The 27,756-nt window shown below is 35.6% G+C and overlaps 1 protein-coding gene across 1 annotated transcript in view; it reads right to left on the reverse strand.

Annotated features, from left to right (window-relative positions):
* LOC103774367 (regulating synaptic membrane exocytosis protein 2) overlaps nucleotides 1-27,756 on the reverse strand; it is a gene marked incomplete at its 3' end in the record, with an annotated part of 152,814 nt that overhangs the window by 25,793 nt on the left and 99,265 nt on the right. Inside the window, exon 17 of the mRNA XM_008941767.1 lies at nucleotides 5,893-5,934. Within this exon, the coding sequence (XP_008940015.1) occupies nucleotides 5,893-5,934 (42 nt within the window). The remainder of the gene's footprint in view (nucleotides 1-5,892; nucleotides 5,935-27,756) is intronic.

A 27,756-nucleotide genomic window follows, 5' to 3' on the forward strand; every position in this document is an offset into this window, starting at 1 on the left:
ATTAGGCAAACTAATGAGAAAGAGACAGAGTAAGTCATAAGCCTACACTTTTGGAAATCAGTGGATTCCAAAAGGGTTCTTGAAAGTTCTCCCATTCCCCAACCTTTCCTGCCCCATATTGTCCCCAGTTTATAAATATATCCTTTTGCCACCTTCTGCTTTGTTCTTTGAGTAGTCTAACCTATACTGTCTATGTTGGTTGTAGATATCGCTAGGAAAATAGCAGAAAGAGAGAGTGAGTTGTGCTTGCTTTTCAAACTTCCAGGTTTTATTTTTAGTTTTATTTTAAAATTGCTCTCACCAATAGAAAAGCTACAAATGCCACATTGTCTTCTACTGCCACGTTACTTTCTAAAGCAGGAAGTAATTTGATAGATATACCACTGATCCAACATATTGCAAAATAGATAAAAATTAAATACCAGTCATTAAAATACCCTTTAGTTTGAGCTCAGGCAGAATTATGACATCTCCAAGTTATTTCATACACATGGTCAAAAGAAATTTTAACTTTCCCAGAAATATCATCTTAATACAAAAATCAAAGACTATCCATGATAATTCCTTTTTTAAAGATACCTAGAAGTCCTTTCATCTCAATTTAAAGAATTAAACTTCTTCATAATTAAATAATTTGTGAAAAAAAAAAAAAAGATTTCACGAAGGAGACATTTCTGTACATTGCAGGAAATGATATATTTTCAATTTTATCAAAATACAGATATAATGAAGAAATATTGATGAACTATAGAGATAGAGAGATTGAAATGTTAAAATATCCTCCCAAAACCTCCTTCCACCATCACAGATGACATTACTATTATAATGACCACTAATATTTCATAAGATAGTAGACACAGCCATGTTCTCCTGGTCTTGTAACTGTCTACTCTTTCTAACAGTTACTAATATATCTTAGAGGCATCTAACAGTCCAACACAGATCTGGAAGATAAAATGAACAGAAAAGAATTCTAATCAAGAGAGTCATACAAAAGTGGATTGTATGAACTAAAACAGATCTAAAAGGGCCTGGATCAGCTGTATTTTCTTGAAATTCCTTAACTCAATGAGCTCTGCTGTTCTGATAGAAACCTGGAGGTGCCATGGCCAAAGCACCCCAGCAAGCCTCACCCACCTTTCCTCAAGAAACTCCATGGAGCCAGGACCCCAAGTCACTTGGAGCAGAACATGACCATCTCCATACTTGTTCGAAGAGAATAACAGTTCCACCAAAGAAGCAGGATAGCAGAGTTTTCCCTACCCATGGATACCGATGCTTGAACAATTGCTCAGAAATTACTGGATTCCTTGGAATGATAATGGGGAAGCTTGACACTGCAGTCTTAAGTTTAAAACTAGGAGGTGCTGGGGTTAACAGTCTTCCCCCCAAGGTTTCTTCCTTCTCTCACAGCTGACTGCCCCACACTTGAGGTTAGAGTCTGGTTCTTTCCAGAGCTCTCTCTACTGCAATGATTTTCAGCTGTTCAGTGATCAGTTCAACAGGCTAGTTCAGGATAGTGCTTTCACTTGAGGCCCCCAAGAAAGAGATTTGCACCCGCTGAGGCTGAAGCCTAAAATAAACCTAGAGTTCTTTGCTTTGAATGAAAGAAATTCCAGCCTCCAACAGTGTAGGATGTGCATCTTGCCATAACAGACAAACATGGAATTCCTTGTTTAGGCATAAGATCGAACAAGGACATAAAATGTTTTATGCTTCTATTTTTCATATTTGCAAACAAAATAAGCAATGAGTAGCAACCGTGTTTATAGAGTTGATAAATGAGCTTCTTTACTTAAAGTGCTTTATTGAAAACTGAGTCTGATTTCTCAAAGTAATGCAAATTATTAAATCACATTTCATTTTAAAAATGAAATCTATATATAGAACTTTTAAGTACTTTTCAAAATGCTAGCCAAAATTCTTACTAGAAATTTCTCTGGAAATGCTGTTTATGAAAAAGCAGGAAAATCAGATTTTATACAGAAAAAATATCCCTGAAACAATATTCGTATTCAAATCAGGCAAAGTAGACAAGATAGTTTCCTAAAAGCAAAATCTAAAAGTTGTTTGCTTTGAACATCATGGATTACATTTCCTTCTATTCCCAGAGCCATTCAATTTGAATTCTACCTTTAAGAAGTTAGCTCTACATTTTATCATTCTGACTATGTACAGTGTAAAAAATATAGCTGCCTAACTGCTAGAAAAATATTAGGTGATGTTTGACATAAATGCTTTTAGAGCTTCACTCCAAGGTTTTAGGTCTAATGTGTGGCAAACCTAAGATTATTGTTGCAAGAAAGGCCTTTCCAAGATGTCTGTGAACCACATCACAGTCTGAATTAAAAGAACGTGACTGACACCTACAGAAAAGTAGAACAAAAAAAAAAAATAAAATAAAAGGTTGTTCAAGTGTTTTTATATTACTGTTTAAATGAGATTGAAGTGTCAATTACTGTCCTTAAAAGGGAATGCTAGAACGAAGATCATTTCAGTTAGCCAGCTTCCTAGTGGGGGAACATGCCTTTGCATTCCTGTTTTCTATTTGAGAATTGCTTGATGGTTTTGCTGCATTTTTTTTTTCCTTCTTGGCTCCAAACTTGACACCCTAAAGACAGACTGAAACCCCAGGGGACATTTCTCATCAATTAAACAACTTTTTATTACAATGCTTAATCCATGTTAACAATGTTACTTTAGATTATTTGCAGAATACATGGCACTACTTAGTAAAAAGAACTGAATAAGATGGTGTAGTGATCTAAGCCAGAAAGTTAAAGAATCTCTGGAATCATGGGCTCATAAATGAACAGGGTGAGCTCAGGTCTTCATCACTAGGGGTAGGTCAGTGAAACTGGTAAACAACAAAGGTCTTTTAAAGCAAGCTAGGAAGCTCTATTTTGCATGTTCATTGAAGTAACAATTAGGGTTATGGCCTTTTTTTTTTTTTTTCTTTTCTTAGTTCTTATGGTGTATGGATGCTTTTCCAAAGTGATTTTTGCTGGGTACTCATGATGTTTGTACTTGTTGCCTCATACAAAAGTATGAATGATATGAAGTAGGATATGAGAACGTAAAAGAAAAATATCAAAAGGGCCAGTGAGCCCTTGTGTTCTGTACTTATAAAAATCCATTCAGATCATCCATGCTATAAACTCTGCATTGTCTTCATGAAAGCCTGAGCACAATCTTATTGTTAAGCTGTCCAACATCCTGTTTGCCAAGCATTGAAGCTCCTTAAAGTTCCCACCAGTGGTATACTCCACAGCATATTTCACATTCTGATACAGCCACTTCAAAACATAGGTACAAACACTTGATGACAATTAGACCTCTGTTTCAAGAACAAACAGCTAATAATAGGGATTCCTCAGCCATCCTAAGAATGCAAGACATCTTCACTGGCATCTCAATAACCAGAAATATGGTCAAAGATTTAACCAAAGAACAAAAGAACAAGTGGTGTATACACATGCATGGAATACTGAGAAGAATTCAGCTCTTAAACCTTTACTGACAAAAAATGTGTACATAATGCTATTCTGTCTTTTACACAATTGTGCTCTCATTTTTAATTATATAATCTGATGTTTTTACTATTTTTACTACAGCAGACTGAAGATCAGCCTTTACATGATTCAGTACAGATGACTATTTTGGGAGTTGGATTTTGAGGCCTTTGGTTTCTGGGTTTAATACTGATGAAAACTAAAAATAAGGACAAAGAACCTCCCAGCCATCCAAAGTGATACATCTATTAGCATGCTAAGTACCTTTAGACTGAATTTGGAGTTTATCTATCCCTTTCATTTTTATTAGTCAAATACAGAGTTAGACTCTTCAAATGCCTCAGTCACAGTCTAAGGCATCAGATTTTAAATATCCCTGTCAAGCTACATCTCCTTTAAAGGTATACCTTTGAAATATCACATTTGCTTTAGCTGTACACACAGCTGCTCAGGTTGCCTTGTACTGAAATGTGTAAGCTATTTTTTCATTGAGGTAACACATGGAAGAGTACCTGTTTTGAATGTACATCTGAAAAATGTTACTATGCACAAAATAAACTAATTGCTCCTAAATTTAAAATGTAGTAATAACAACTTTTGCAACAGCATTGCTGACCATGCTTTTGCATTTCTGTGCTAGACAGTTAAATTTATAGGTGCCTCATATACTTACTTAAACTGTTAGTGAGCTAAACAATGTTTTGCAAAAGTGCATCTGAACTGGGAAGTAAAAAAAACTTAATAATACACAGGTAGTGCCATCTCACATATGTACAAGAAACAGAGGTGATTAAAATGTGTTTTCCTGAGACACTAGATATCATTTTAAGGTTCATTTTTTCCAACCCCAAGAATGAGAGGAGCTGATTCAGTATTTTGATTCAAACAATAACTCAGAGGAAGCTTATTGAACGACAAGGTCCACAACTTTCCTTTGCTTTTACCATGAACAGGAAATGGTTCACCCAATCCTCTAATTTAATTTTTGTAATGCAATAGCTTCAGAATCACTGCACAGGAACTGGGAATGGATCATAAACACGAGATAAATAAACTCAATCTTTCTACAGCATAATTTATTAATTTCTAATAGTGGTGATTTACAGAAGATGGAATTCAGATCACATTACCAGTTGCCTTCTTTATCCATATTCAACATTTTTCCCCTGTAATTTAAGCAATTTCTATGTTGAGATGTGTTTAATTTGAAAACCACAGCAAGTAACATCTGCAAGACTCTAGGAAGATAATCTCTAACTCTGATTAGGCCAAGAGTATTATTAGAGGTAATAAACAAATTCTGAAGGAGCCAGACATAGAAGTAAAAAACCAAAAAATCTTTTACTAAATCCCTCCTAAGTTTAATAGACCAGTCAAAGTACCCAAAAACTTCTTCAGATTTTAAAAAACTAAACTGCATCCAAGAGGCTTTGCTAATTTGTTGGGATAATAGTAGAGGCACAGGAAATTAATCAGAGCTTTGAAACAGTAACTGTAATATTTAAATTTTATAGGTGAATTTAATTAACTTAAATATGGAGAATTTTGTTGTTGTTGACATACCACAACTGAGCAAGCAGGGAAGTGTGAACAAGTACTGCATTTTAAGAGCTAGGATGCCTTTCTAGACTTGAGTTCTCTGCCAGTAATATAAAGTACATGGAAAATTAAATAAAATGGCAGATTAAAATTTTATATGAAAGATTAAACCACAAGCAATGCACAATATGAAAGAAAAGCCACAAACACTACAGATAAGTTAGAGCTCCTCTACTGTTTTGACTTCTTGCTCTTTCTTGTTATCATAACCTTAGGTTTTATACTTTTGGCATGAGAGAATAGCTTTTGATCACTAACAACTATATTTCTAATCAAAATAGCTTTTATTCAATGAAACTAAGTTTGAAATTCCAGGACATGAGATTTAATTTACTAAAATTATTCAGTTCTCAAATTATATCCTCCTCAGGGTGAGAAATAACTAGTTATACCAGAGTTTCCATTATTTTGTAGCAGTTTTCAAATACAAAGATAAAATAAAATACAGATTGTTTTCACGTGCTAGTTGGAATCTTAAAGGTTAATTTACAGATAATGGAGATGGGCAGTAAGAACTGGTATGACAGAAATCAAGTCAGTTTAAAGACTTAAGTTATAGCACACGTCATCAGTTAACTTTTAACATTTTGTGTAGAGTGCATAGTTTATAAGTAATAAAAATTACAAAAGCATCTTAAACTTAAATTCTTACAGTTTGCCAATAATTAAATATATTGAGAGGGGAGAGAGTGAAAAGTATGTGAGGTGAGCTGTGATAATATCTATACAAAAGGTAAAATGAAAAAAAATAGCACAGAGAAAAGCAGTAGAAGAGACAGACCTGAGTTTCTTCTCCTTGATGATTCCGCTTCTTCTGTGATCACATCGTGTAATGTACAGACATAGACAAAGGAGATGGGCGTGAGAGGATGTATTCAGAAGGTTAAAACTGACACTGAGGGAAAGGGCCAAAAGTTGTTTTAGAGAGAAGTCTGCAGAGCAGAGTTAGTAAATGGGGAAAAAAATAACACAGACACCAGAAGGAGAAAGAAAGCTGAGGAAGAAGTGGTTAAACTACTGTTGTTGAAAAAGAACAGCAAAGACAGAGTTAGTATAGAGCTGAGGAAATAACAGAAGTTATAACTGACAGCAAAGTCAATCCTTGCAATGAAGCTGAAGAAAAAGCTGGACAGTAAAAGGTATGTTAACTAATATCAACACTTTTGATCATGATTGTTCAACTTTTTGGAACATTATCTACTTGAATGCAAATATTATTTCTCTCTTTCAAGTATATTGAACATTCAGTTTAACATCACCAATTGGAAGACAATTAGATTTTTTCCATTATTAGATTGTTGTAATTTATGCTGAACCAAGCTTTACATATCGAAATTGGAAAACAGATTTTTTTTCAAAAGAATATACAAGCTCAAGATGTTCAGAATCCACATAACACACTCTGGAAAGGACTGCATTATTGTAACACTCTGCCAAAGGCGGTATTATCAAGATCAAAACACAGAACATGAGCTATTAACTCTCATGGTCAATTCAGCAGGTATTTTTTTGTAACCAAATGTTACTCTCGTCTCACAAAGTCTAAGTTACTGCAAATGCATGCAAGTTAAATGCCAAAGCAACTATCTCATTACTTACTTTATTACTTCACATTCAGAACCACACTGCCATTTCAGACATGGAGAACATGTGAGGGACAGTGTCATTCTCTGTACTGAAAATCTATTTGTAGCAAAAAAATGGGAGGAAATCTTGAAAAGTATTAATAATTACAAAGAACTGTGAAGCTACTATCACTTGCAGAACAAAAATTTCCAAAAACCATTAGATATATAAAAAAAAATAAATCTATAAGGCTTGATCTAATTTCAGTCTGCAGTTTGTTAATGAGTCACAAAACATTGCTCATAATTTATTAACACTGCAGGTGTTAAATTAAGAATTGCAGACAAGTTCATATACTACAGAAATATATGACAATTTTATCCATTTTTTACAGTCAATATCAAGATACCATTGAAAAATGCAAAATTAGAATTAGTAATATAAATCAATCAAATGAACTGAAGGACAACATAAAATTTCATCTGATAACCACTGTGTTCTATAGTTATAGAATTTTATTCTAGAGCTGGCAGATTATAATTTTAATCTACTTTCAAATGCCAAGGCTGTATCAAAACTTTGTTGTAAACACAAGCAGCTTGCAACATATATATATTTAGAATGCATTTTTAGGCAATTAAATTTGCTTCCACAATGAATACACATAAGTTCTATATATGAGATGCTCAATATGAAAGCATAGCACCTGAGTTTTGCCAAAAGATGCTGTTTATTCATGTTTAAGAAAAAAGTAAGTATATAAATAATATCTTTTTATCTGGGCAAGTAGAGTGAATCCATAGGAAGAAATACAAGCAAGCAAACAGAAAAATCTACTTCTCCCTCATATATTATGTCTTATAGCAATATAGTGTAGCTATAACTGCAATAATTGTTAAATAAATCATTACTACCACTACTAAAACCCAGCTAAAGTATGTAATATTTTCTGAAAAAATTTTCTATTCCATTTCTAGAGCCCTGAAGCAAGCTTTCCTACCATGTCAAAAGCGTTTATTAAAACATGTCTATCGTGATCCCTTTGTACTTCATTTGATATTTTTAATGTCCATGAGAATGCATAGCTTTAAGACAGACTGCATTAAGATAAAGCTTTCTCAAAAAATTTTCAAAGGATGTTTGGAATCACATTGTTTCCACATTAGGAATATGCCTAGTATGGTAATGCAAGGCATTCTAGTAGTGTCAGTGGGGGTCAGCATGGACACAACTGAATACCGGGAAAGCTCCCTTGGAAGATTTTGGAAGCGAATGATCAGTGTTTGGCTGCATGTCAGTCAGAAGTACCAACAGTTTTTTAAAACTGCATTTTTAACAGTCCTTAAATAAAGTATTTGTCATGAAAAAAACCAATTGACACATCAAGGTGACAAACAAAAATAGTTTTAATTACAAATATTTCTTCAGTTTTAAGTTTTCACTGATCAAATATATTAGAAAAACAATTCTAATAGAAGCTAAAGAGGAAAATAAAAGATAAGAAGTATCTTCTCTTTCTGGACTCCTGTTCAGCTTATTTCTCATCCCTTGAGATAGATGGCTTATAATATTTTTGTATTAATTGTTGCAAATAATAATAAATTAGTAGAAGTTGTGACGTGGTAATGCATCAACTTCTTTCAATTAATGATGTTAAGAAGGAAGTACTAATAGACTGATTTATTTAGACACAGTAGCATTTATATGCTCCTGATTTAAGGCCATGCCATAAATGCCAAATGACAGTTTGAAAATTCTCTGGCTCTGCAGCTTGTAATCCACCAAAACAGATCTTTGTTGAGAGACATACGTTAGAATTTGAGAACAAAATAATGGAATAAAATTCTACTAAATTTACATCATGTCAATAGGTAGTCTTCATTTGCATAGTTATTGCTTTGTTGTGGAACTAGCATTTATTTGGGTTGGTTGTTCATCTTGACATATAAGAGCAATATGTGTAAGGGTATTATAGACAAATTTAGAAACAAATGAGAATCTCAGTGAATAAGCATGTAAAGTAAATGAAAACCAGGTATTGTACTGGAAGTTTGAATAAAACAAAATAACTACCATCTATTTTATCATGCTTTGATACAGAACTTTTCATTGTAAGTAATGTCACTTATGAAAGAGAGGTGTTTAGGAACCTAGTGTTCAAAAAAACATGCTTGAAACCTTACACAGCAAACATGCCCATCTTAAATTCTAAAAACAGCACAGGACAAAGATGTAAGTTAATTACTCTTTTTGTTTTTCCTCAAGGCTTTTCTTAATTTCAGTTTTCTCTTCTCCTGAAAACCAAAGTTCTTTCACTGCATACATAGTTTCAGAAATTTCTGTGACTTCCAGATTTGGAAAGCCTCGTTATTTCTGGACATTCTTTACAAAATAAGATGTGCAATAGCACAATCAAATAGGCATAATCCTAAAACCCAGAGGAGACTTTATGATAGAATGTTCCATGGAGTCTGTATGTTCCATAAATACATGTCATTAGTCTGGATGTGATTAGACCTGAAAAATGACATAATACATCTAGCTCTCAGGAATTGTTCCCCGACACTATTCAAACTCTGCAACGCGAAGGATACAGATAAAAGAGAAAGAATAGATAGCAGAATAGTTAAGGCATAAATATTTGTTAAAAGAAGAGATAGAGTGAAAAGCTATTTGACTACTTTGAGGTGTGAATAAAATGAGTTTTCCTTAATCTTCTTAAGTATAAATCCATACACAAAATCACAGCTGTATATTGGAGAGATCCTGACATTTTTTCCTCAAAAATAAGAGCAGAGGACTAACTACAATAAAATACAGGGAACAGTAAAATACAGATGCTTAAGACACACTTAATTTTGTGTTTATATAATATATGCTATATATGATACACGCTATACATGATACATGCTAGATAAAGACACTAAGAACATGGAAAATGTGGGTTGTTCCCATCCAAAGTTAAGGATAATAAAGATGGTAGAAAACAAAACAAGAAGAAATCTTAAGTATTATAATAGCATGACCTCTATAAATCAAATGAAACCAAGTAGTGTGCATTACTTTTTCATAAATCTCAAGACATAAACTAAATAAATAAGGAATTCAGAAAGTGCACTTTTATGGTTTTGTTTCTCTGAATAAAGTTCCTGTTATAATTTTATAAGTGGAAAAAAGACAAAGTAGTACATTTCAAAATATTAATGCACTACAATTACACATTAGATTTGAAATACTGTAAATCCTGAAGAGATAATAAATCTCATTTATAAGTTAAGTGATTTAGGTAGTCAGCCATCAATACTACTTTAGAAAAGATAACTAACAGCATGGATACAAATACACCCTCTGTTGTTAATAAAGGATAGGTGAGCTATCCTAAATCAGGTATCTCCCTATTCTAAATCTATACTTTTCTTAGTGATGTCAAGAAGCTTCACCAACCTACAGAATCAGATTGTTCAGGTAAAAAGATATATACAAAAAGGTGTGTGGTCTGTAAGACATTTTCAGGCCACATTTGTATTTGTGATCCATCATATAATTACAATTATACCCTGAATTAATGCAATTTTTCTAGGACAATGAAGTGCAACATTTGACTACATCTGTGCCCTACTCACACTGAGACTGCACTTCCCATCCACAGAGTCCCTTCTCTCTTGAATCCAAATCTTAGCTACTTTGATACTGACTAGGTATATTAGCCTTTCAAAGTGGTACAGGAAAAAAATTAAAGCAAAATTTAAAATAAGCAAATACATGAGAGGAGTGTCTATTTTAAATATACCATTTATTACTTGCAAGAAGAGTTCCTGTAAAGTGTGCGAATACTTTTTTTTCCAAGAAAACAATTAGTAGTGCTATATATTCCATCTACATTATTTCTTGCTTCTCATGGAAAACAGAATACTCAGAGATTCAACATGTAGCTCTTTTTGTAAATTTTACCACTTCACTGCTTTTCAGATTCCAGAGCAACCTCATAAGATCCTTTCTGTACCTTCCTCCCCAGCCCTTCCACAGCACACTGAAACTTGCAACAAGCCCTGGACAATTTTCTTCTTCCATTTCGCAATCCATTTTTTTTGAAAACCCAGTGACTTTTCCTCTTCAGCAATCATAAACTAGTCCATGACTCCACTCTGCTTCTCTCCTTTTCACAAGCTGGTAAATTTATACTAGCCTTCTTCTTTACCTATTATTTTGCATTTAATCAATTATCGTAATGTCATTTATATGAAGTACTAGTGTGCTCTCCTTTCTCTCTCTGTCCGGCCTCATTCATTCCTCATCCAGCCTCTGTTTTTTTTCCAGCCTCATTCATTCCCCATTTCTAACCATTTGTCTTTTTATAATTTTCAATCTATCATACTTTCAAACTACAAAATTATTTTAAAATAACCACCATTTTGTTTTGAATTATTTTTGACTACTGTTTTACTACTTCAGCCGATTCCATTGCAATAGATAGACTACAAAATTATAGTCACATTAAAATTATTTCTGAAAAGCTTTGTGTATGTACAGTCAAGGAGTACATCCACCCAGGAGAGAGACATAAATTTTCCATGGATAAAACAAGCCATGATTCCCTTCAAACTGAACACCAGTCTATACACCTAAAGACTTATCATTTTTAAGCACACATCAACTTTGTATTTTCTTATGTGTTTAACCTACCATTTTTATAATTCTTCTAAAACTTTAGTACTATATTAAAGAAATATGGTTTTCCCCCAAATAATTCTATGATTCTAATTTTCAGAACACTCCATTTTTACTTCATTCCATTCCAAGATGTATAAATACATTTAAACTATCTTGTCTCTTTTTGGTCAATCACATTAAAATATGTCATCACTTTCCCACAGTTCTGTTCAACTGTTGCTTAAAAATTAAAAGTGCCTCTGGGAAAGGTCAGATATTTGATGAAACTGCAATCTTCTCAACAGGTAGGGATCATTAAACCATTACAGGATAGCCTCCAGAAAATAACCATAAAATCTACTCTTTCCAAATAGGAAAGCCAAAGGAAAACCAACACTGCTGTTTCTTGAGCTATCTCATGAAGGTAGTTTCTGCATTACCTATATCATCTCTGGATGCAGATTGTGTGCTAAACTGTATTCACCTTCCAAAAATTTGGATAGTGAGACTGCTTGAACACTTCAAAAATAATTGACAGGGAACAGATATGAGTAGTACTTCCTTGGTACCCTAAACTATGTGCTTTCTCCCTTTAAATAACCCTGATGTCTTCGAGAGAGACTACTGACGATACTAGATGAAAATAATCCGTTTTCAAGAAAAACAGTATCTTTCCTAACCTTATTTTTGTCAGTATAGGACACATTCCCTACCTATAGCCTACTTCTTTGCCAACTTCTCTTGAGGCCTCAGATATAAAAATGTAAAATTACATGAATATATTTGCATGCTGTGCTTTTTTTTTCCCCCTCCTTTTCTTCAGTGACCAACAAAACTAGACAACCAGAGCTTATTCACTTTCTTTCATATCTCATCTATTACAGCTCAGAGGCAGGGATGCTGAAGGCAGAAATGTTTAATAATATTAAATAGGAACAAATCACTATTCCACATGCTCTTTGACGCCTGAAAATGCAGTATTCTCTGACAGAGTGTTGACATCAGCTAAAGGAAGGGCATCCAAGACATGGCTTGAATTTTGATGCTATGCTTACCTATGATTCTGCAATGTTACCCTTTCCAATCCTTCAAAATCTTTGCATAAATATAATTGACTATTTGTAATATATGAAACAATAGTTTCTAAATTGCCTCAGAGCTTATTGATTAGAGACACTATTAAGAAAATATTGATTTCTGATATTAAGGAGCAGGAATTTTATCAATATCTTCCATTGAAAATCCTGAAACATAAGAACCATTTTACTACTTCATAGAATCACCATGGTTGGAAAGGACCTCTAGGATCATCAAGTCTAACCTTCCTCCCAACATTTCCCTAACCAGTAGACCATGGCCTCAAGTGCCACTTCCACTCGTTTTTTGAATCCCTCCAGGGATGGTGACTCCACCACCTCCCTGGGCAGCCCGTCCCAGTGCCTAATCACTCTCTCAGTGAAAAAATTCCTCCCAATATCTAATAGAAATCTTCCCTGGCACAACTTGAGGCCATTTCTCCTCTTCCTATCATCAGTAATTTGGGAGAAGAGACCAACACCAGCCTCACTACAATCTCCTTTTAAGTAATTGGAGACTGTAATAAGGTCTCCTCTCAGTCTTCTCCAGAGGAACCAACCCCAATTCTCTCAGCTGGTCCTCATAAGGCATGTTTTCCCCCTCACCAGCCTCGTTGCCTTTCTTTGGACCCACTCCAGCACCTCCGTGTCCTTCTTATACTGTGGTGCCCCAAAGTTGACACAGTACTCAAGTTGCAGTTTGACCAGTGCCAAGTCCAGGGGCTCGTCACTTCCCTAGTACTTCTAGTCACACCATTTCTGATCCAGGTCAGGATGCCATTGGCCTTCTTGGCCACCAGGGCACACTGCTGGCTCATGTTCAGCCAGGTATCCACCAACACCCCCAGGTCCTTTTCCACCAAACAGCTTTCCAGACACCTCTCCCCAAGCCTGGAGTGTTGCCTGGGGTTGTTGTGACCTAAGTGCAGGACCCAGCACTTAACCTTGTTAAACCTCAGAAAATTTGCCTCAGCCCATTGCTCCAGCCTGTCCAGATCCCTCTGCAGAGCCTTCCTACCCTCCAGCGCATCAACATTCCCACTTAATTTCGTGTCATCTGCAAATTTCCTGAGGGTGTATTTGAACCCCTCATCCAGGTCATTGATAAAGATATTAAACAAGACCAATACCAAAAATGAGCTCTGAGGGAACTGCTCATGACTGGCTGCCAGTGGGATTTAACTCCCTTCAGCACAGGTCTCTGGGCTCAGCCATCCAGCCAGTTTTTAACCCAATAAATACGCCACCTGTGTAGGCCATGAGCCACCAGCATCTCCAGTAGAATGCTGTGGGAAACAGTATCAAATGCCTCACTGAAATCCAGGTAGACAACAACCTTTCCCTCATCCACTAGATGGGTCACCTGATCATAGAAGGAGATCAGGTGATCTTAAATTTTTCTCCAACAAATCTGCTAATCTCATTTATAGTAATGCATAATTCTTGGATATTAATGCTTCAAATGACACATTATTACTTTTTGTTATTTGGAATTGCTTTTATCATCTATTTTTTCATCTAAAAATTTTCTCACAATCAAATGTGAAATGTGAAAGACAAAAATCAATGTCTTTTTTTATCAATATCTATTTTTTTCTCACAGATTTTCTTAGCTATAATACTACTATGGTTATTTCCATATGATTGGTTAGGTTAAATACTAACAGAAAAACTGAACTTAAAACCAGACAGCTTTCCATAACAGGCTATTGCATAAAAATTGTTGTAGGAAAAGGCAATCAAAACAGGGCAACAGCAATACAAAGTGGCCATATTCCTCCTTGCTTCTCTCTGCAGTGTCAATTGCAGCCAAGGTTCAAGCTGTATTAGAATCACCTTGCTGTTTTCTGTGCAAATGGTACCTTTAAAACGGTCTCAGAGGAAAGAAAGTAGAGTCCTGTACAGAGATTAAATCCCATATTGGAAAGCTTCAAGGAATGTGAAGCTTCCTTAGGTAGATTCCATCAGGCTACATCACTGGTAGGTCATGGTCACAAATACAATTTATCTCAACATCCAGCAGGGAGTACATTGTTATGGCATCTCTTTCTACATGTCCTAACTGCTATGCCTTGAGAATGAAGTGTTTGTAATGATGTAGGGATGTCTGGAGGGGACAGTAGTGTGCCATGACTAACAGATAATGCAACTTCTGGAACTCCACTCATTTGTTATGCTGCTACTCTTCCACTTCTACCACTTTAGTACATAGGGCTTTTGGAGAACCAGAGAAAATCAGTTTGGAAAAGCATCCTAGGAATGCACTCTTTGGTGTCTATTGTAGAGTGTTCAGAACCACCTCAGATGTTTCTGCCTCATGCATTGTCTAATGTGAACATATCATGAAAAACTTTACTGACAATGTTAACCATAGCAGAATTTATGCTCTTATCAGGCATCAGCCATCACAGAAAGACCTAGGACTGTAGAGTGCAGAACAATTTTAACTCAACTTTGTATCTGTTCTAGGCTTTGGCAATTGTGACTGTGGCTTTCCCAACCAATTCTGTGTAGTGCCTGCAGGAGATCGATGGTACTGATCCAAAGAGAAAGAGATAAAAATCAGGTAAATATTGTTTTTAATATACAAAATGCTTCTAAAGTGACAACTTTTTAGTGTCCATATTTGTTTCTGATTTCTATTCTACTTTTTTATTGTCTTAGGATTACAAGATTTCATTTATGTTCCAAAATACAGAATGTCCCAAGAGCAGTCATCTAACAAAATACAGCTCCTGTTTTTAGAAAATGGGAAAGGTGGCTCTAAACAGGCACTGCTAATAACGACAAACCTATCGTCTGCCTAGACCATGGTTCTTAGCCAACCACAGCTGGGAGATGATGTTCTTACCTACCTATTATGTAAGGGAAAGTCTGGACACGGGCATTATTCTGCAGAACTCACCCCAGAAAGGCAACAGTGAAGATCTGTAGACATTATATTTTGAATCTGTCACACAATACTTAAAACACTCAGCTACAAAAGATGATATATTACATTTTGATCCCAACTCTTATGAGCACTACTGGTTTTATCCTGTAACTTCCTCTGATACATTAATAAGTCAGGGAACAGGAAACACAAGTACAGGTCTGTCCTTTTGCAGCTAGGTTGCCTAATTCTTAGGTTACAGAGTCAATCCAGATTTTGCTGCCTTTATTCAGTTCTAAGTCTTGCACTTTCAGCTGTACAGTAGTGAAGCTTCTAACAAAGAAATTAGAAATAATCAGCCTAAATCCAAGATTGCAGCATTAATTTAAGAGGTGGCTCAGCTAGCCAGTTTTGTAAACTTTAGTAAGTGAAGCCTTTCCTTCCCTTTCCCTGACAGTGTGCTCATCATCATTACACCACAGTCACTTTTTCAGCACATAAATGAACATGATTAGGATCTTTTGTTGTCTGATTCAGAGCAGAGAATAACACTATTGTTATCATAATCATCATTATTATTGGTAAGTTTACTTTTTATTGTTATGCATTTGTAGGAACAAAGAGAGAGTCAAGGAATTGCACTTTATGCTTGCAGTGGAAGAAAATTTGTGAGAGTTTTTAGTTTCAGAAGAAATTAATTCATTTACAAGATGGAGGAAGAAAGAGTTGTCTTAGATTTGAGAATTCCTGCCATATGGATATAAAATGCTGCTTGTATAAAAATTACATCAGAACATTAATTCTGCCATATGTGATGGTACAAGAAGGTTTCAAATTCAAGTCTTTAGAAGATGATTTTCCTACTATGCATGAAGTAGCTTTGGTTTGGTCAACTAAATAAGAATCAGCATAACTCATACTTGGATTCCTGAGGCTTGCACTTAAAGCCATCACCAAATTCAAAACTAAAGTGCAAGCTAAGTCTAACATTGTGCTAGAACACTTCTTTATTCATTCATATGCATTCTAACACAATTGTTTACAAAAGCAGATCTATTTTCACTATTCTAAACCAGAACTATTCTAAATTGTGTCTCTACATACTAAAAATTTCACACCAAAGTGAAAAAAAGTAAGGTACATCAAGCACACACGCATTACAAAAGCATGAAATGTATTTTTATAGTCTCATGCTTTCATGTGGTTTTCCAAACCCTGACAAACCTGGCTCAGAATGCTGTTTCTTTTTCGGCAATGGTTTGTCACCAGTTATTGTACCATTCACCTTTTTCTGCTGGTCCTCCCATGTAACTTCTAGCACAAACCAAAAAACAAACAAACAAAAAAAATCAGAAATATTATGTAACTTCCATTATAAGACACCTAATATTATTTGGGACAATGTGATTTAAACAAATGCACTATCATTAACATGACAAAAATTTAGATCAATTCTTTAATTTAGAGGCCTGTGGTGGAGAGAATTAGTAAATATCTTAAACATGGAACAGAACACCCTATATGAAAGTTAGCATCTATGTACTTTGTCAAATATTCTGCTTTCTTTGACACTTAACAACTGGAACAAAACTCCAGGAGGTTATTTACACAAGAATTTCTTCCATTTTTAATATTTAGTACTCCAGGTTCTACAGATTCTTACAATATTCTCATGTTTCGGTAAATTAAAAAGGAAATTAAAAATATTTTGGTAAAAAAAAGATTTTGCAAAGGTATGATAAAAAATTTAAAAATTTGAATTTGCAATCATGTGTTTTCATTTTAAATTAACAAAGTATTTTTTACAATGAATTGTTAAGCCAAAACTATGTTGGATTTACTTGCTAAATCTGGGATTAGATTTAAATTCAGTTTTTATTTTAAGGCACTCAATAAAAAGTGTCTTGCTAATTATGGATCCTATACTCTGAAACTGGCTTTGCTGGCCCAACTGCTCAGAAGGTCTATGAATAGGAGCATATATGCTCTTCTCCAGATGGAGACTCCATTCTCTGGACTTGCAAGACGTTAGCCTTTCTGAGGTTGTCAGGTATCTCTGATCTACAGCTTAATTCTCCATCTTCTGGCACTTAAACTGGGTGGTTAGCATAATACTAGAGGTTATAAACCCTTCAGTATCTCATGCTAAAACCAAATCTAGACCAATTAACGAGACAAACTCTATACCCTAAACTGCATTTTTGCTTTGGGCTGTTAAGAATTTGCTTATTTTGCTACTACATCAAAGTACTAAGTTCATCACAGCCATTGCCCACAGATATAACCATTTTTATGGTCACAGAAAGAGCCAGTGATGGAGACAAACATGACAGATATAGAACACGTTATCCATCTTATAAATTCAAAATAAATTGACACAAAGTAGTATTAGCCTATGACCTTTTTTTTTTTCCTTCTTTTTAAAGAGACAGATGGATACACGGCATTCAGAATGCAAATATGTAAAAATGTTATCCATAGGTATCCTGCAGTCTTCTTATCTGTGGCTGTTGTTCTATGACAGGCTGCTGTCATATACAAGGTGGTTGATTTTTTAAAATTATGGAGTTGTGGGCTTTAAATAATATATCAATGAAGTTGTCAATATAATGATTTCATGACACAGAGAGCATGCCGAAACAGAAACTGTCATATTCAAAGTACCATATGTATTAAGTAGTAAATAAGAAATTTCAAAAGGAATAATGTTTCCAAACTGTGGAAATAAAATCTTATTATGTTTCTTCCTCAGAAAAATATGATTCTTTTTCTCTGTGAAAATACACATTTAGCAATAAAATATTTATTGATGGCCTCTATGGTTCCTTGCTCTTGGATGTGTCCTGAAGTGTCTTCTTAACTAAGGCACCAAAAAATTTTCAATGACCTTAGTAAAACTGCCTTTGAATTTAAGGATTAATCACTGCTAGGGAATAAAAAACCAAACGCACATACACCCCAACAAAACAAACTAACCAAAATATTAGACAATCATTTAGGTCAAAAAGTTGTGACATTTAGAATAAGATAAAAAGTAGGCAGACAGTAATCTCAAACACAGGATTTTGTCAGGATATATAACAGAGTCTAAATAGTGAAGAATAGCAGGAAGCCCATCGTGAAAGCTGTCATGCCAGCTTTTATTGCAGTTTTGAAGACAAGACCTCCTCAGTCAGTTCTTTCTCAGAACTGATTCAGTTCTGAAACCAAAAACTGTAGTTTGCTCAATCACCAAAATCATGTACCATAACAGTTATCTTACAAAGGAAAAGCTTTCCTAAGCCTTGCTAATTGTTTTTAAGAACTATGTATCTAGAAAAGAGTTAACCCACTTGGGAGCACTCAAGAGCTTCTATAACAACACTTGAATTGACAAGCATGATGAAATGAATATGAAATAAAATTATAATTGAATGAATAAATAATTTTGCCACATGTTAACCTCAAAAAAGAAAAAGAAACACCAAAAAAAAATTATAAAAGCATGACAGTCTACTTTTTTTTTATGTTTATACTAAAAGTGACAGTATGAGCATGCAACACTTTCAGAAAAATTTCCAATGACTATCCTTCTGTAGCTTTAGTTACTTTTACGGCATGTCTGCATATAATTGAAATGGATGCTTAATTTTATCAGCTCTTAAATATAACTCTTAGATTGAGTATATGCAGATTGGATGTACTCCAGATCAGGTGAAGAGCTTCACTGACTTATAGAACATTGCAAGAGTTTAGCTAGTAAAGGTTATTATTTCAAATAAGATATAAAAATAGATATAGCCATTAGATCTATTCCAACATTTAACCTTTTCTTCACTGTTTTCTATTTTTTTTTTTTTTTTTTTTTTTTTTTTTTTTTTTTTTTTTTTCTCCTTTCTTCTCCATGCTATACAAAGCTAAGAAAATAAGTTGTTAAATGGGAGCTTTGTGTTTGGAAACTAGTAAGGGTGCTGATGAATAGACAGTATGCTAAATATCAGCACCAACCATATCCTCTCTGCTTACATGAATATGCATTATAGTACCAAACTATTTTTTTTTTTTTTCCTTTCAAAGCAAAGGGCCACCGTCTATCCCCTGCTTTTTAAACCAAAGTTAAATTTGGTAAAATTTTAAATACCTGAGAAGAAACCATAGTTTTCTAATTCATCTTTCACCTTTTACCACTCTCAGTTCTCCTACAAATGAACTCCAATCTGCCTTCTGTTGAGATAACTGGTTTTGACTTATGTATAAATGTTTAAAATTATCAAATAGTTATACAAAAAGACATCATGTAGATTTTATAAAACAGGAGATTCTTTAGTCAGAATAATTTCATTATCTCATGCACCTTTGGGGCTGGAAGGATTTAACAGGTGAACTGATCCAGATTTTTCCCATCAGTAAGAAAGGTACAATCTGTAGATGTAATTGTTTCGTTACATACAGGTGTTGCACCTCACTGCCCTTCGCAGTGAATTATGTAGCTAGACTCTCCACACTGATGTCAGGATGGCACCCGTTTGTGTGCCATTCCCTCTTGAGGATGATACCCACTTGTGCTGCCTGGGAGAGTACTCCAGCCCATCCTAGTGTTAAGTACAGCCTCGGCTTTTCTTACATTTTTGTTGAGAATATTAAAAATTAAAAGTATTTAAAATATGCAAATAACATATGATAGGAATAGTTGCATATCTCCAGGTTTTCTGAATTTCTAAGCATGCCAATCTAGCTCCCAGAATGTTGCAGCTGAACTGGAACGATGCAGCAAACTGCAGAAGTACAGAATGATACAGCAAAACACCAAACACTAATGATGGGGAGTTTTCTTATGCAAATACTACACCCCTCCTTTCTTTCCTCTACACTACAGACAGTAGTAGTTCTTTTCACAATTACCCTTTGCTTGAAATATTTTTAGATACTTTCTCCTTTACGCTGTCTTTTTTTTTATTAAATGCGCTCAGCTTTTATATTCTTTTAAGCATCTAAAATTTCTGTGAATCAACTTTTATCAGTGCACTTCTAGTTTTAGACTGTTAATTAGGTTATTGTAAAGTCTTCATTTTTTTTCATTTGGACATACATAATTTAGTCATCTTTTCCTGCAAATGAAAAATCCTCATAAATTGTATTCTTGATTTTATAGATAAATACCCAGAAAGGAATTATGTTCTTCATAATGTATGGTGACAACTACTGTTAAAAAGAGTCAAAATTGGATTTGGCTAGTGCTTCCTAAAGACCATGCAGCATAAAACCAAGCTATTAGAACTGTGGGATAAATTGTGAAAAGCTGAGATACTATGTTTGAACCAGGTAAGACCTTTAATCCATGCATTAAGAATACAATAAGAAGAATTAATTAAAGGCATAAAAAAGGCTAGATTAATGTTACACAAGCTTTAATTTAGAAAACTCAGGACCTAAGAAAGTTTTTAAAAGCCATCAGTCTCAAGAGTTCACACAAATATTCTTAGCCATGTCAAATCTCTACTAGCAGAAAGTAAATGGTTTCAGGTCATGATACATGAATTATCCGAGACATACTACCTTGTATCTGGAATGAATCCAGTCCTACTTTGGCCCACCAGCATGTTGCTAATGGCATCAAGGCCAGCTCCAAGTGACACAAAGTTAGCAATGAAGGCTCTATGCCAGACTGCTGCTGCTCCTACATCAAAGAATTCTTCAGATGCCTCAGTAAAACAGCAGCTGTTCCCCTACCCTGCTGTAATATGAACTAGACTTGCCCACTACCTGAAGAAAACTAGTGACACACATAGTCTTTTTCTGACAAATTTAGAGCAAGAGCTCCTGTCTCTCCAGGTAACATTCTACAGCAAATCTGAGGACACAATTCTTTAGCTTCTGCTTTTGAGACAGTAACTGTTCATCTACGTTTTTTCCTCCATACACTGGAGTAATATTTTAAAAAATGATTAGAGCACAAGCCATTCATCTGGGACATCATGATCTGTGTTTCCTCCAAAAGAGCAAACCAAAGTTGAGACTTGTCCTAAATGCTCGTAAAATGTGGACAATATAAAGGCTTGGACAATGTCTCTCCTTTACGCATCTTATGAGCCAGACAAACCACACGCAAGTCCACACACATACAAATCACTTCATGTCAGATTGTGTCAAATCAACAAAGGAATGCTGGGATATGTTAATAACATTTTAAAATAAATAAATTGTTGTTCATAAATGGCCATGTAGGCATCACTTATAACATGGTTTTAACTAACACAGCATTCCAATAAAAATTCTGACATAATTATTCATCTTCCTTACTGAAGTGCACATTCTGAAGAAAAAAACCCTGGGCTTCATTCCCTCGGCTGTAGTGAGAATACATTAAAGAACTTTAATGGAAGTTGTTACATAGACAATAAAAAGTACCGTCACATATCTACATTTGATATTATCATTACTAGTGTAAAAAAAGATAATGAACTGTAGTTATTCCTTCACTCCAGAAATCTTTTCTTCAAATTGACTTCAAGGCTACATTAATTATTTGTAGCTGTAAATCACTTAACAAACCTAGTCCAGTAGCAGTCTCATCATATTCCTCAGCTGCAAATCCCATCAATTGTGCTCTAGGGTGATTTTTAAAACATTTTACTAGAGGATCCCTCCATACGGTGAATAAATTTATTTCAATATTCTATTAGTTATTTTAAAGAAAAATTGTAGATGTACCCAAGCAAACTCACATAGAGTACCTGTTGCGATATCTCTTAGTAAAGTCACAGCCTACCTTTAGCTAAAATCAAAATATCACGTTGCTGGTTCTATAAATATAACAGAGTTATAAAACATGAAGAAACACTGGACAAACTTAAATGCACCAGACTAGCCAGAAGAAAAATGTTGTAAGATAATGGTACATTAAACACCATTAAACAACAAAGCAAATATATATATATTTATTATTATTTATTTTTAATGCTGCTATCAAGGCTTTTGTTCCATCACTGTTTGAGGCAGGGAGAGGACTTGTTTCTTATCTTTCAATATGTTTTGAAAATACGGCAGGTTTGCTCCCTCTTCTGGTTATATGCCTGAAACACGTTAGAAATGAATGCAATACAGCTGGCCCAGTATCAATAGGCATATTTTGAATATCTCAGAAGAACAGCTCTACTAAGTCACCTGTTTGGATAAGCACTGCAGGTTTTTGTTGGCAGGACTGATTTAAGGTGGGAGAAAGGGTGCAGAGAGCCTACAAGGAGACAAAGACACCACATAAACATACCACTGATGTTTCTGTAGATTCCTGAGGTACAAGTTGTAGGAGACTGGGTATTCAGTATCCAGGGTAAACACTACTAACACACTTGTTCTGTTCATATTCCTCTTCCCCAGCATCCAAGCCTTGTGTGCTGAGGTACCAGAAACTCAGCTAAGTGGATTTTTAATTAGAATTGGAATGGCTATCCTCACGCAGCTATGAAAGGTAGACACAAACAATGTCAAGTATCTCCAGAGTCTAGTGATTAATGAATTTAAATAAGGCAAATTACAAGTAATGGCTACCATAACAGTGGAGTAAAACGCAAGTTTCTGCTCGGCACCTCTTTCCCACAATCTTTGCTCAGTTTGCACTCCCATTCCCTGTGTGTCAGCAAATACTCCATGCACGCAAGGAAATGTGATCAGCTTACAAATCCATCCTGCAGAATGCATCTTTACAGGCAAATGCCATCCACAGCAAAGCACCTGTGCTATTTTTCAGTGTCACTTACAAAGTGTTAGATTAGTAACCAGACAAAGTATGAGGAGCAGATAAAATGACATCACATTGTCATGTACCAGCCTTAAAAAATGCTACTTTATATTGTGAAGTAGTTTGAAAGACACCACCTCACATTTAGTATAAGTAAGATTTGAAGTTATTTATGGACAAGTTAATAGTTAGACTCTTTTCCATCTGTCATATTTCCCTGGTAGTTTTAGAGTTGCCATTGTAATATAGTCACCTATATCATAAGCAATTTCCACAGAATGTAGGTTCTTCTATTAGAAGAATTTGCATCTTATGGGTACTTTCTTCTACTGTTTTGCAGGTTTTTTCGTTTCATTATTTTCCCAGGATGTAGGTTGCAGTTACGTGCCAACTTACAACTACCATGGTCTCAACAGGTCTATACCCTACTTAAACCTTACTTTGCTTCAATTCAAATTTAATTAAATTTAATTAAATTAAATAGTCTTTTGCTGACCCCTTCCCCAACTGGGAAGGATATTATCATTAATGGTCAACACATGAGCCAGATCCCTCCCTCTGGTCTTATATGATATGCAAGAGATTCAAGGTGGCCCACCACTGGAGGAATGAACAGACCAATGTATTCACTCACAACACATAACATAGCAAAGAAGGGCACAAGTCAATTCCAAAACCAGGACATGGGGGAAGGAAGGACCCAGGCAATTAGTCCAGTCCTGATCATATAATAATTGCCAGGAGAAAGCCTCATAAATCCTCTCCTGTCTCAATCTTGTCCCACCATTACTGGGAACTCTACTTGCTGTGAAGACTAGGGGAGCCCTTTTGAAAACCAGAATCCCCACACAACACACACACCATATAAGCAAGATTCCTAACCCCACTGCAAGCAGTCAGCTCTTATAGAGGTGGTTTCTTGCCCCACCTCCAAGTTAATGTGTAAGGTGGGGGCACCTGGTGGTGATCTCCTGAACAGTTCCCACCCAAGGCTGGCCAGATACTGGGTGAAAACAAGGGTCTTTCTTGTCTGGTTGTGGACATCACCCATATGCCAACCCCCATTCAGGGCTGGGGGTTTAACTCCAGCATTTCAATGTGGTATTATTCTAGGTTCTCATAACATGTATGAATATGCTAAGTATTCTGGTAGCACACATAAACCACATACTGGGTATAATTTTCCATCCAAAATTCAGAAGCGGTCATGGTCTCTTAGTGAAATCTACAGTCTGTGGGCCAGGAGAACAGAGAGCACACAAGAGATTCATGATGGCCTAAATTTAGTAATTCAGGCAAAGTGTAGACCCCATTTCCAGGTATTTCAAATAGCCTTAGATGGAAGAAGCTGCTCAGGTCAGTCAGCAGGATGAGAATTCCCTCTGGCATGACAGTCATGTGCTTGTTTTTCAAAAAAAGCATCTGTATATACTATTTCTGCAAATTAGTTAAGCAGGTCCATCTGTCATCCGTTCTTTGACTGGGGTCCCCTTACTCTGCCCAGTTTGCACTTCAGTCACTCAAATTCTTTAGATTGTGTCTAAACTGTGCAGCAAGTCTGGAATACAACACAATTTCAGCTCTAGTTCTGTGGGCATCCAGACTGCTCACAGAGTGGTGTGGCTCCCATGCATGGAGGGACCAGCCTGCATAGAAAGAGGAGGACTCTCTGACTTGGGTCTTGTCTTGGTATAGACTCAAGATACAAATAGGCTCAAGGCACTTCTCAACCTGGCAGATGAGAACTGGAAAGCATTTCTGATTCACATAATATAGACAAAGCTGTTGTGTAATTATGTAAAGTATTCAAACAAGTGATGGAACAGATGACCTGAGGGGCTTGAAATTTTGCTTTGGTAACTGTATTATCTTGTATGTACCTTAATTTAAGACAGTAAATTACAGAATTACCTGGAGCCTTTTCTCACAAACTCAAATGTTCAAAAGGTGTCATACAAAATACATGAGCTAGAAATGCAGAAGACCTGAGGAAAAATTGCAAGGGTATTGGTAATAAATACTTGAAATCACAGAATCATAGAATGGTTTGGGTTGGAAGTGACCTCAAAAATCATCTAGTTCCAACCCCCCTGCCATGGGCAGGGACATCTCCCACTAGACCATGTTACACAAGGCCCCATCCAACCTCGTCTTGAACAAATCCAGTAGCGCAGCAGCCACAACTTCCCTGGCCAGCCTGTGCCAGTGTCTCCCCATCCATATGGTGAAGAACTTCTTCCTTACATCTAATATAAATCTACACTCTTCCAGTTTTAACCCGTTACCCGTTTTTTGGTCACAACAAGGTCTTGTAAAAAGTCCTCCCCAGATTTCTTGTAGGTCCCCTTCAGATACTGGAAGGCTGCAATAAGGTGTCCCCAGAGCCTTCTCTTCTCCAGGCTAAACAACCCCAGCTCTCTCACAGGCATAGACCATTTGTTTGGAGAAAATGAGCTCTGCAGAATAAAGTTCTAAAATATAAAACGGACACCTTAGATAAATTAACAAATACATGAAAACAAACTGTCTCAAATACATGATAGTAGTATTTAGCTTATTGTGAAAAGTACATCTTTTTATAATTAAGTATATAAAATATTGGTTTTGTTGAAAGTGTGGAAGATAAACTGAGAACAAAACCCGCTTTTGCCTGACTCAGTCACCAATTATTGGTTTGTCAACCTCAAGGCAGTGGCAAAAGCCTCCAACTTTACTGGCACTGGAATTTGGATCTTAAAAATACGAGACACTGAGCTATCTGATAAATAGCACGCATTACAATTAAAGCAGCAGACTTCCAGCATTTGAATTCACACAGGACTGTGGTGGCAAAGCCACTAGAGTAAGGGAGGTGCCAGGCTGCCAACACTGCACGTTCTCTGCAGAGGCACCTCATTTGGTCTGTCTACTCTGTAAGGTAAGTGGCATAATGAAAATGAGGTGGTTTTCCCTGCAACACAATGAACTTGCACAGGCAAAACTGAATCCCTGCTCTCCTGATTACCTCCATTCCCTCTGCTAAGTTACTCCAGGGAACAGAAAGCCCATAATAATATGGGCTAATAATAACAGGCTATTCCCCATGTGGAATCCAGGTAGAGATAGAAGTGTAAGAATGAATAACGAAACTTTAATAAAGCCAAGGTGCTATCTAGATGATATTTCATTCCCTGACAAAAGATATGGATGAGGTAAAGTCTAAATGTAATATGGCTTTAGAAGTACATAGAAAAATAATAACAGATTTCTTCAAAATTATCAAAGCAATTTAGAAGCATGAACTCAAAACTTCAAAGCAATCATGGTTGTTCATTGCAACATTCCTGTTCTATTTTTGTATCACAAATCTAAATCTACATGTTAACATGTCAGTGCTTTGAATTAAGCTTATTTCATAGAATCATAGGGGCTGGAAGGGACCTCGAGAGATCATCTAGTCCAACCCCCCTGCCAGAGCAGGACCACCTAGAGTACATCACACAGGAAGGCGTCCAGGCGGGTTTTGAATGACTCCAGTGAAGGAGACTCCACAACCTCTCTGGGCAGCCTGTTCCAGTGCTCCGTCACCCTCACAGTAAAAAAATTTTTCCTGATATTCACCTTGAACCTCCTATGCTCCAATTTGCACCCATTACCCCTTGTCCTATCATAGGTCATCACTGAAAAAAGCTTAATCCCATCTTCCTGACACTCACTCCTTACATATTTGTAAACATTGAGCATTTGAACTAGAAAAGAATACTGAACGTGAGAATGAGACAATCAAGAAGACTGTTAATAAGATTGCCTTTCTCTACCAGCATATATTAAATAAAATGGTTCATCTCTCCTGTGACTAGGAAAAATGTGAAAATATATAGCAAAGTGAAATAAAAATATATAGACCTGGTAAAAAGTGGAAGACAATGCAGAAAACACTGTAGGTGTCTGCAAACTGTACTTGTTCTCTTAGGCCAAGGCAGACTGGGAATTCTTAAATGAGCAAAAGTACAGAAACTATCCTACTAGTTCTTAATAGGTAACATGATCACATATCTAAGTGGTGTAAACTACATCTTCAGTTGTTCAGTTAGCTGTAAATAATAAAAAAAAAATAAATCCACAGCTTTTGGTTCCAAGAAAGATTTTAAAATCACAGTTGAAAATAATGAAGTGCAAGAATTAAAACAACATATTGAAACGTACACGTACTTACTAATTTTGAACTAGTAGAACTAAGCAACACACACACGTGCAGCAAAAAAATAATTAAAATTTCTCTAGCACTCACAATTCACTAGCAATACCATCATCAACTTGCCTTTTCGCCCATTAACAGGTGGGTATGGATGTTTTTCCTCATAATCTTTATAACATTAAAAACAGATAATGATGATTAACAATTGGAACAGCTACTATGAACAACATAACTATTAGCACACACAAATATTTTGCAAACTATGCTAGCACAATTCCATGCACTATGCTTGTTGTCACAAAACACACAGATTGAACAGCACACACTAAACACACCAGCAAACAATAAACAGAGACAGAGCCATAACAAAAGCGAGAAAAATGTAAACTGTACTATAATTAAAAATGTGAAGGCAAAGATATTTCTTGAAGGACACTTTGGGTGCTTAAGTGCAAACTACAATTTAAAAAAAAAAAAAAAAATAAAAAAAATCCTGATTTCCAGCTCCCAAATCTTGAAATTAGCATCCAGAGTTCTGAACAGGTCATAAGTGCTATCACAATAGTTATTTCTGACTGTGTTTTAAG

The sequence above is a fragment of the Merops nubicus genome, unplaced genomic scaffold (genome assembly GCF_000691845.1).
Source record: "Merops nubicus isolate BGI_N331 unplaced genomic scaffold, ASM69184v1 scaffold10646, whole genome shotgun sequence".
Taxonomy (NCBI): Eukaryota; Metazoa; Chordata; class Aves; order Coraciiformes; family Meropidae; genus Merops; species Merops nubicus.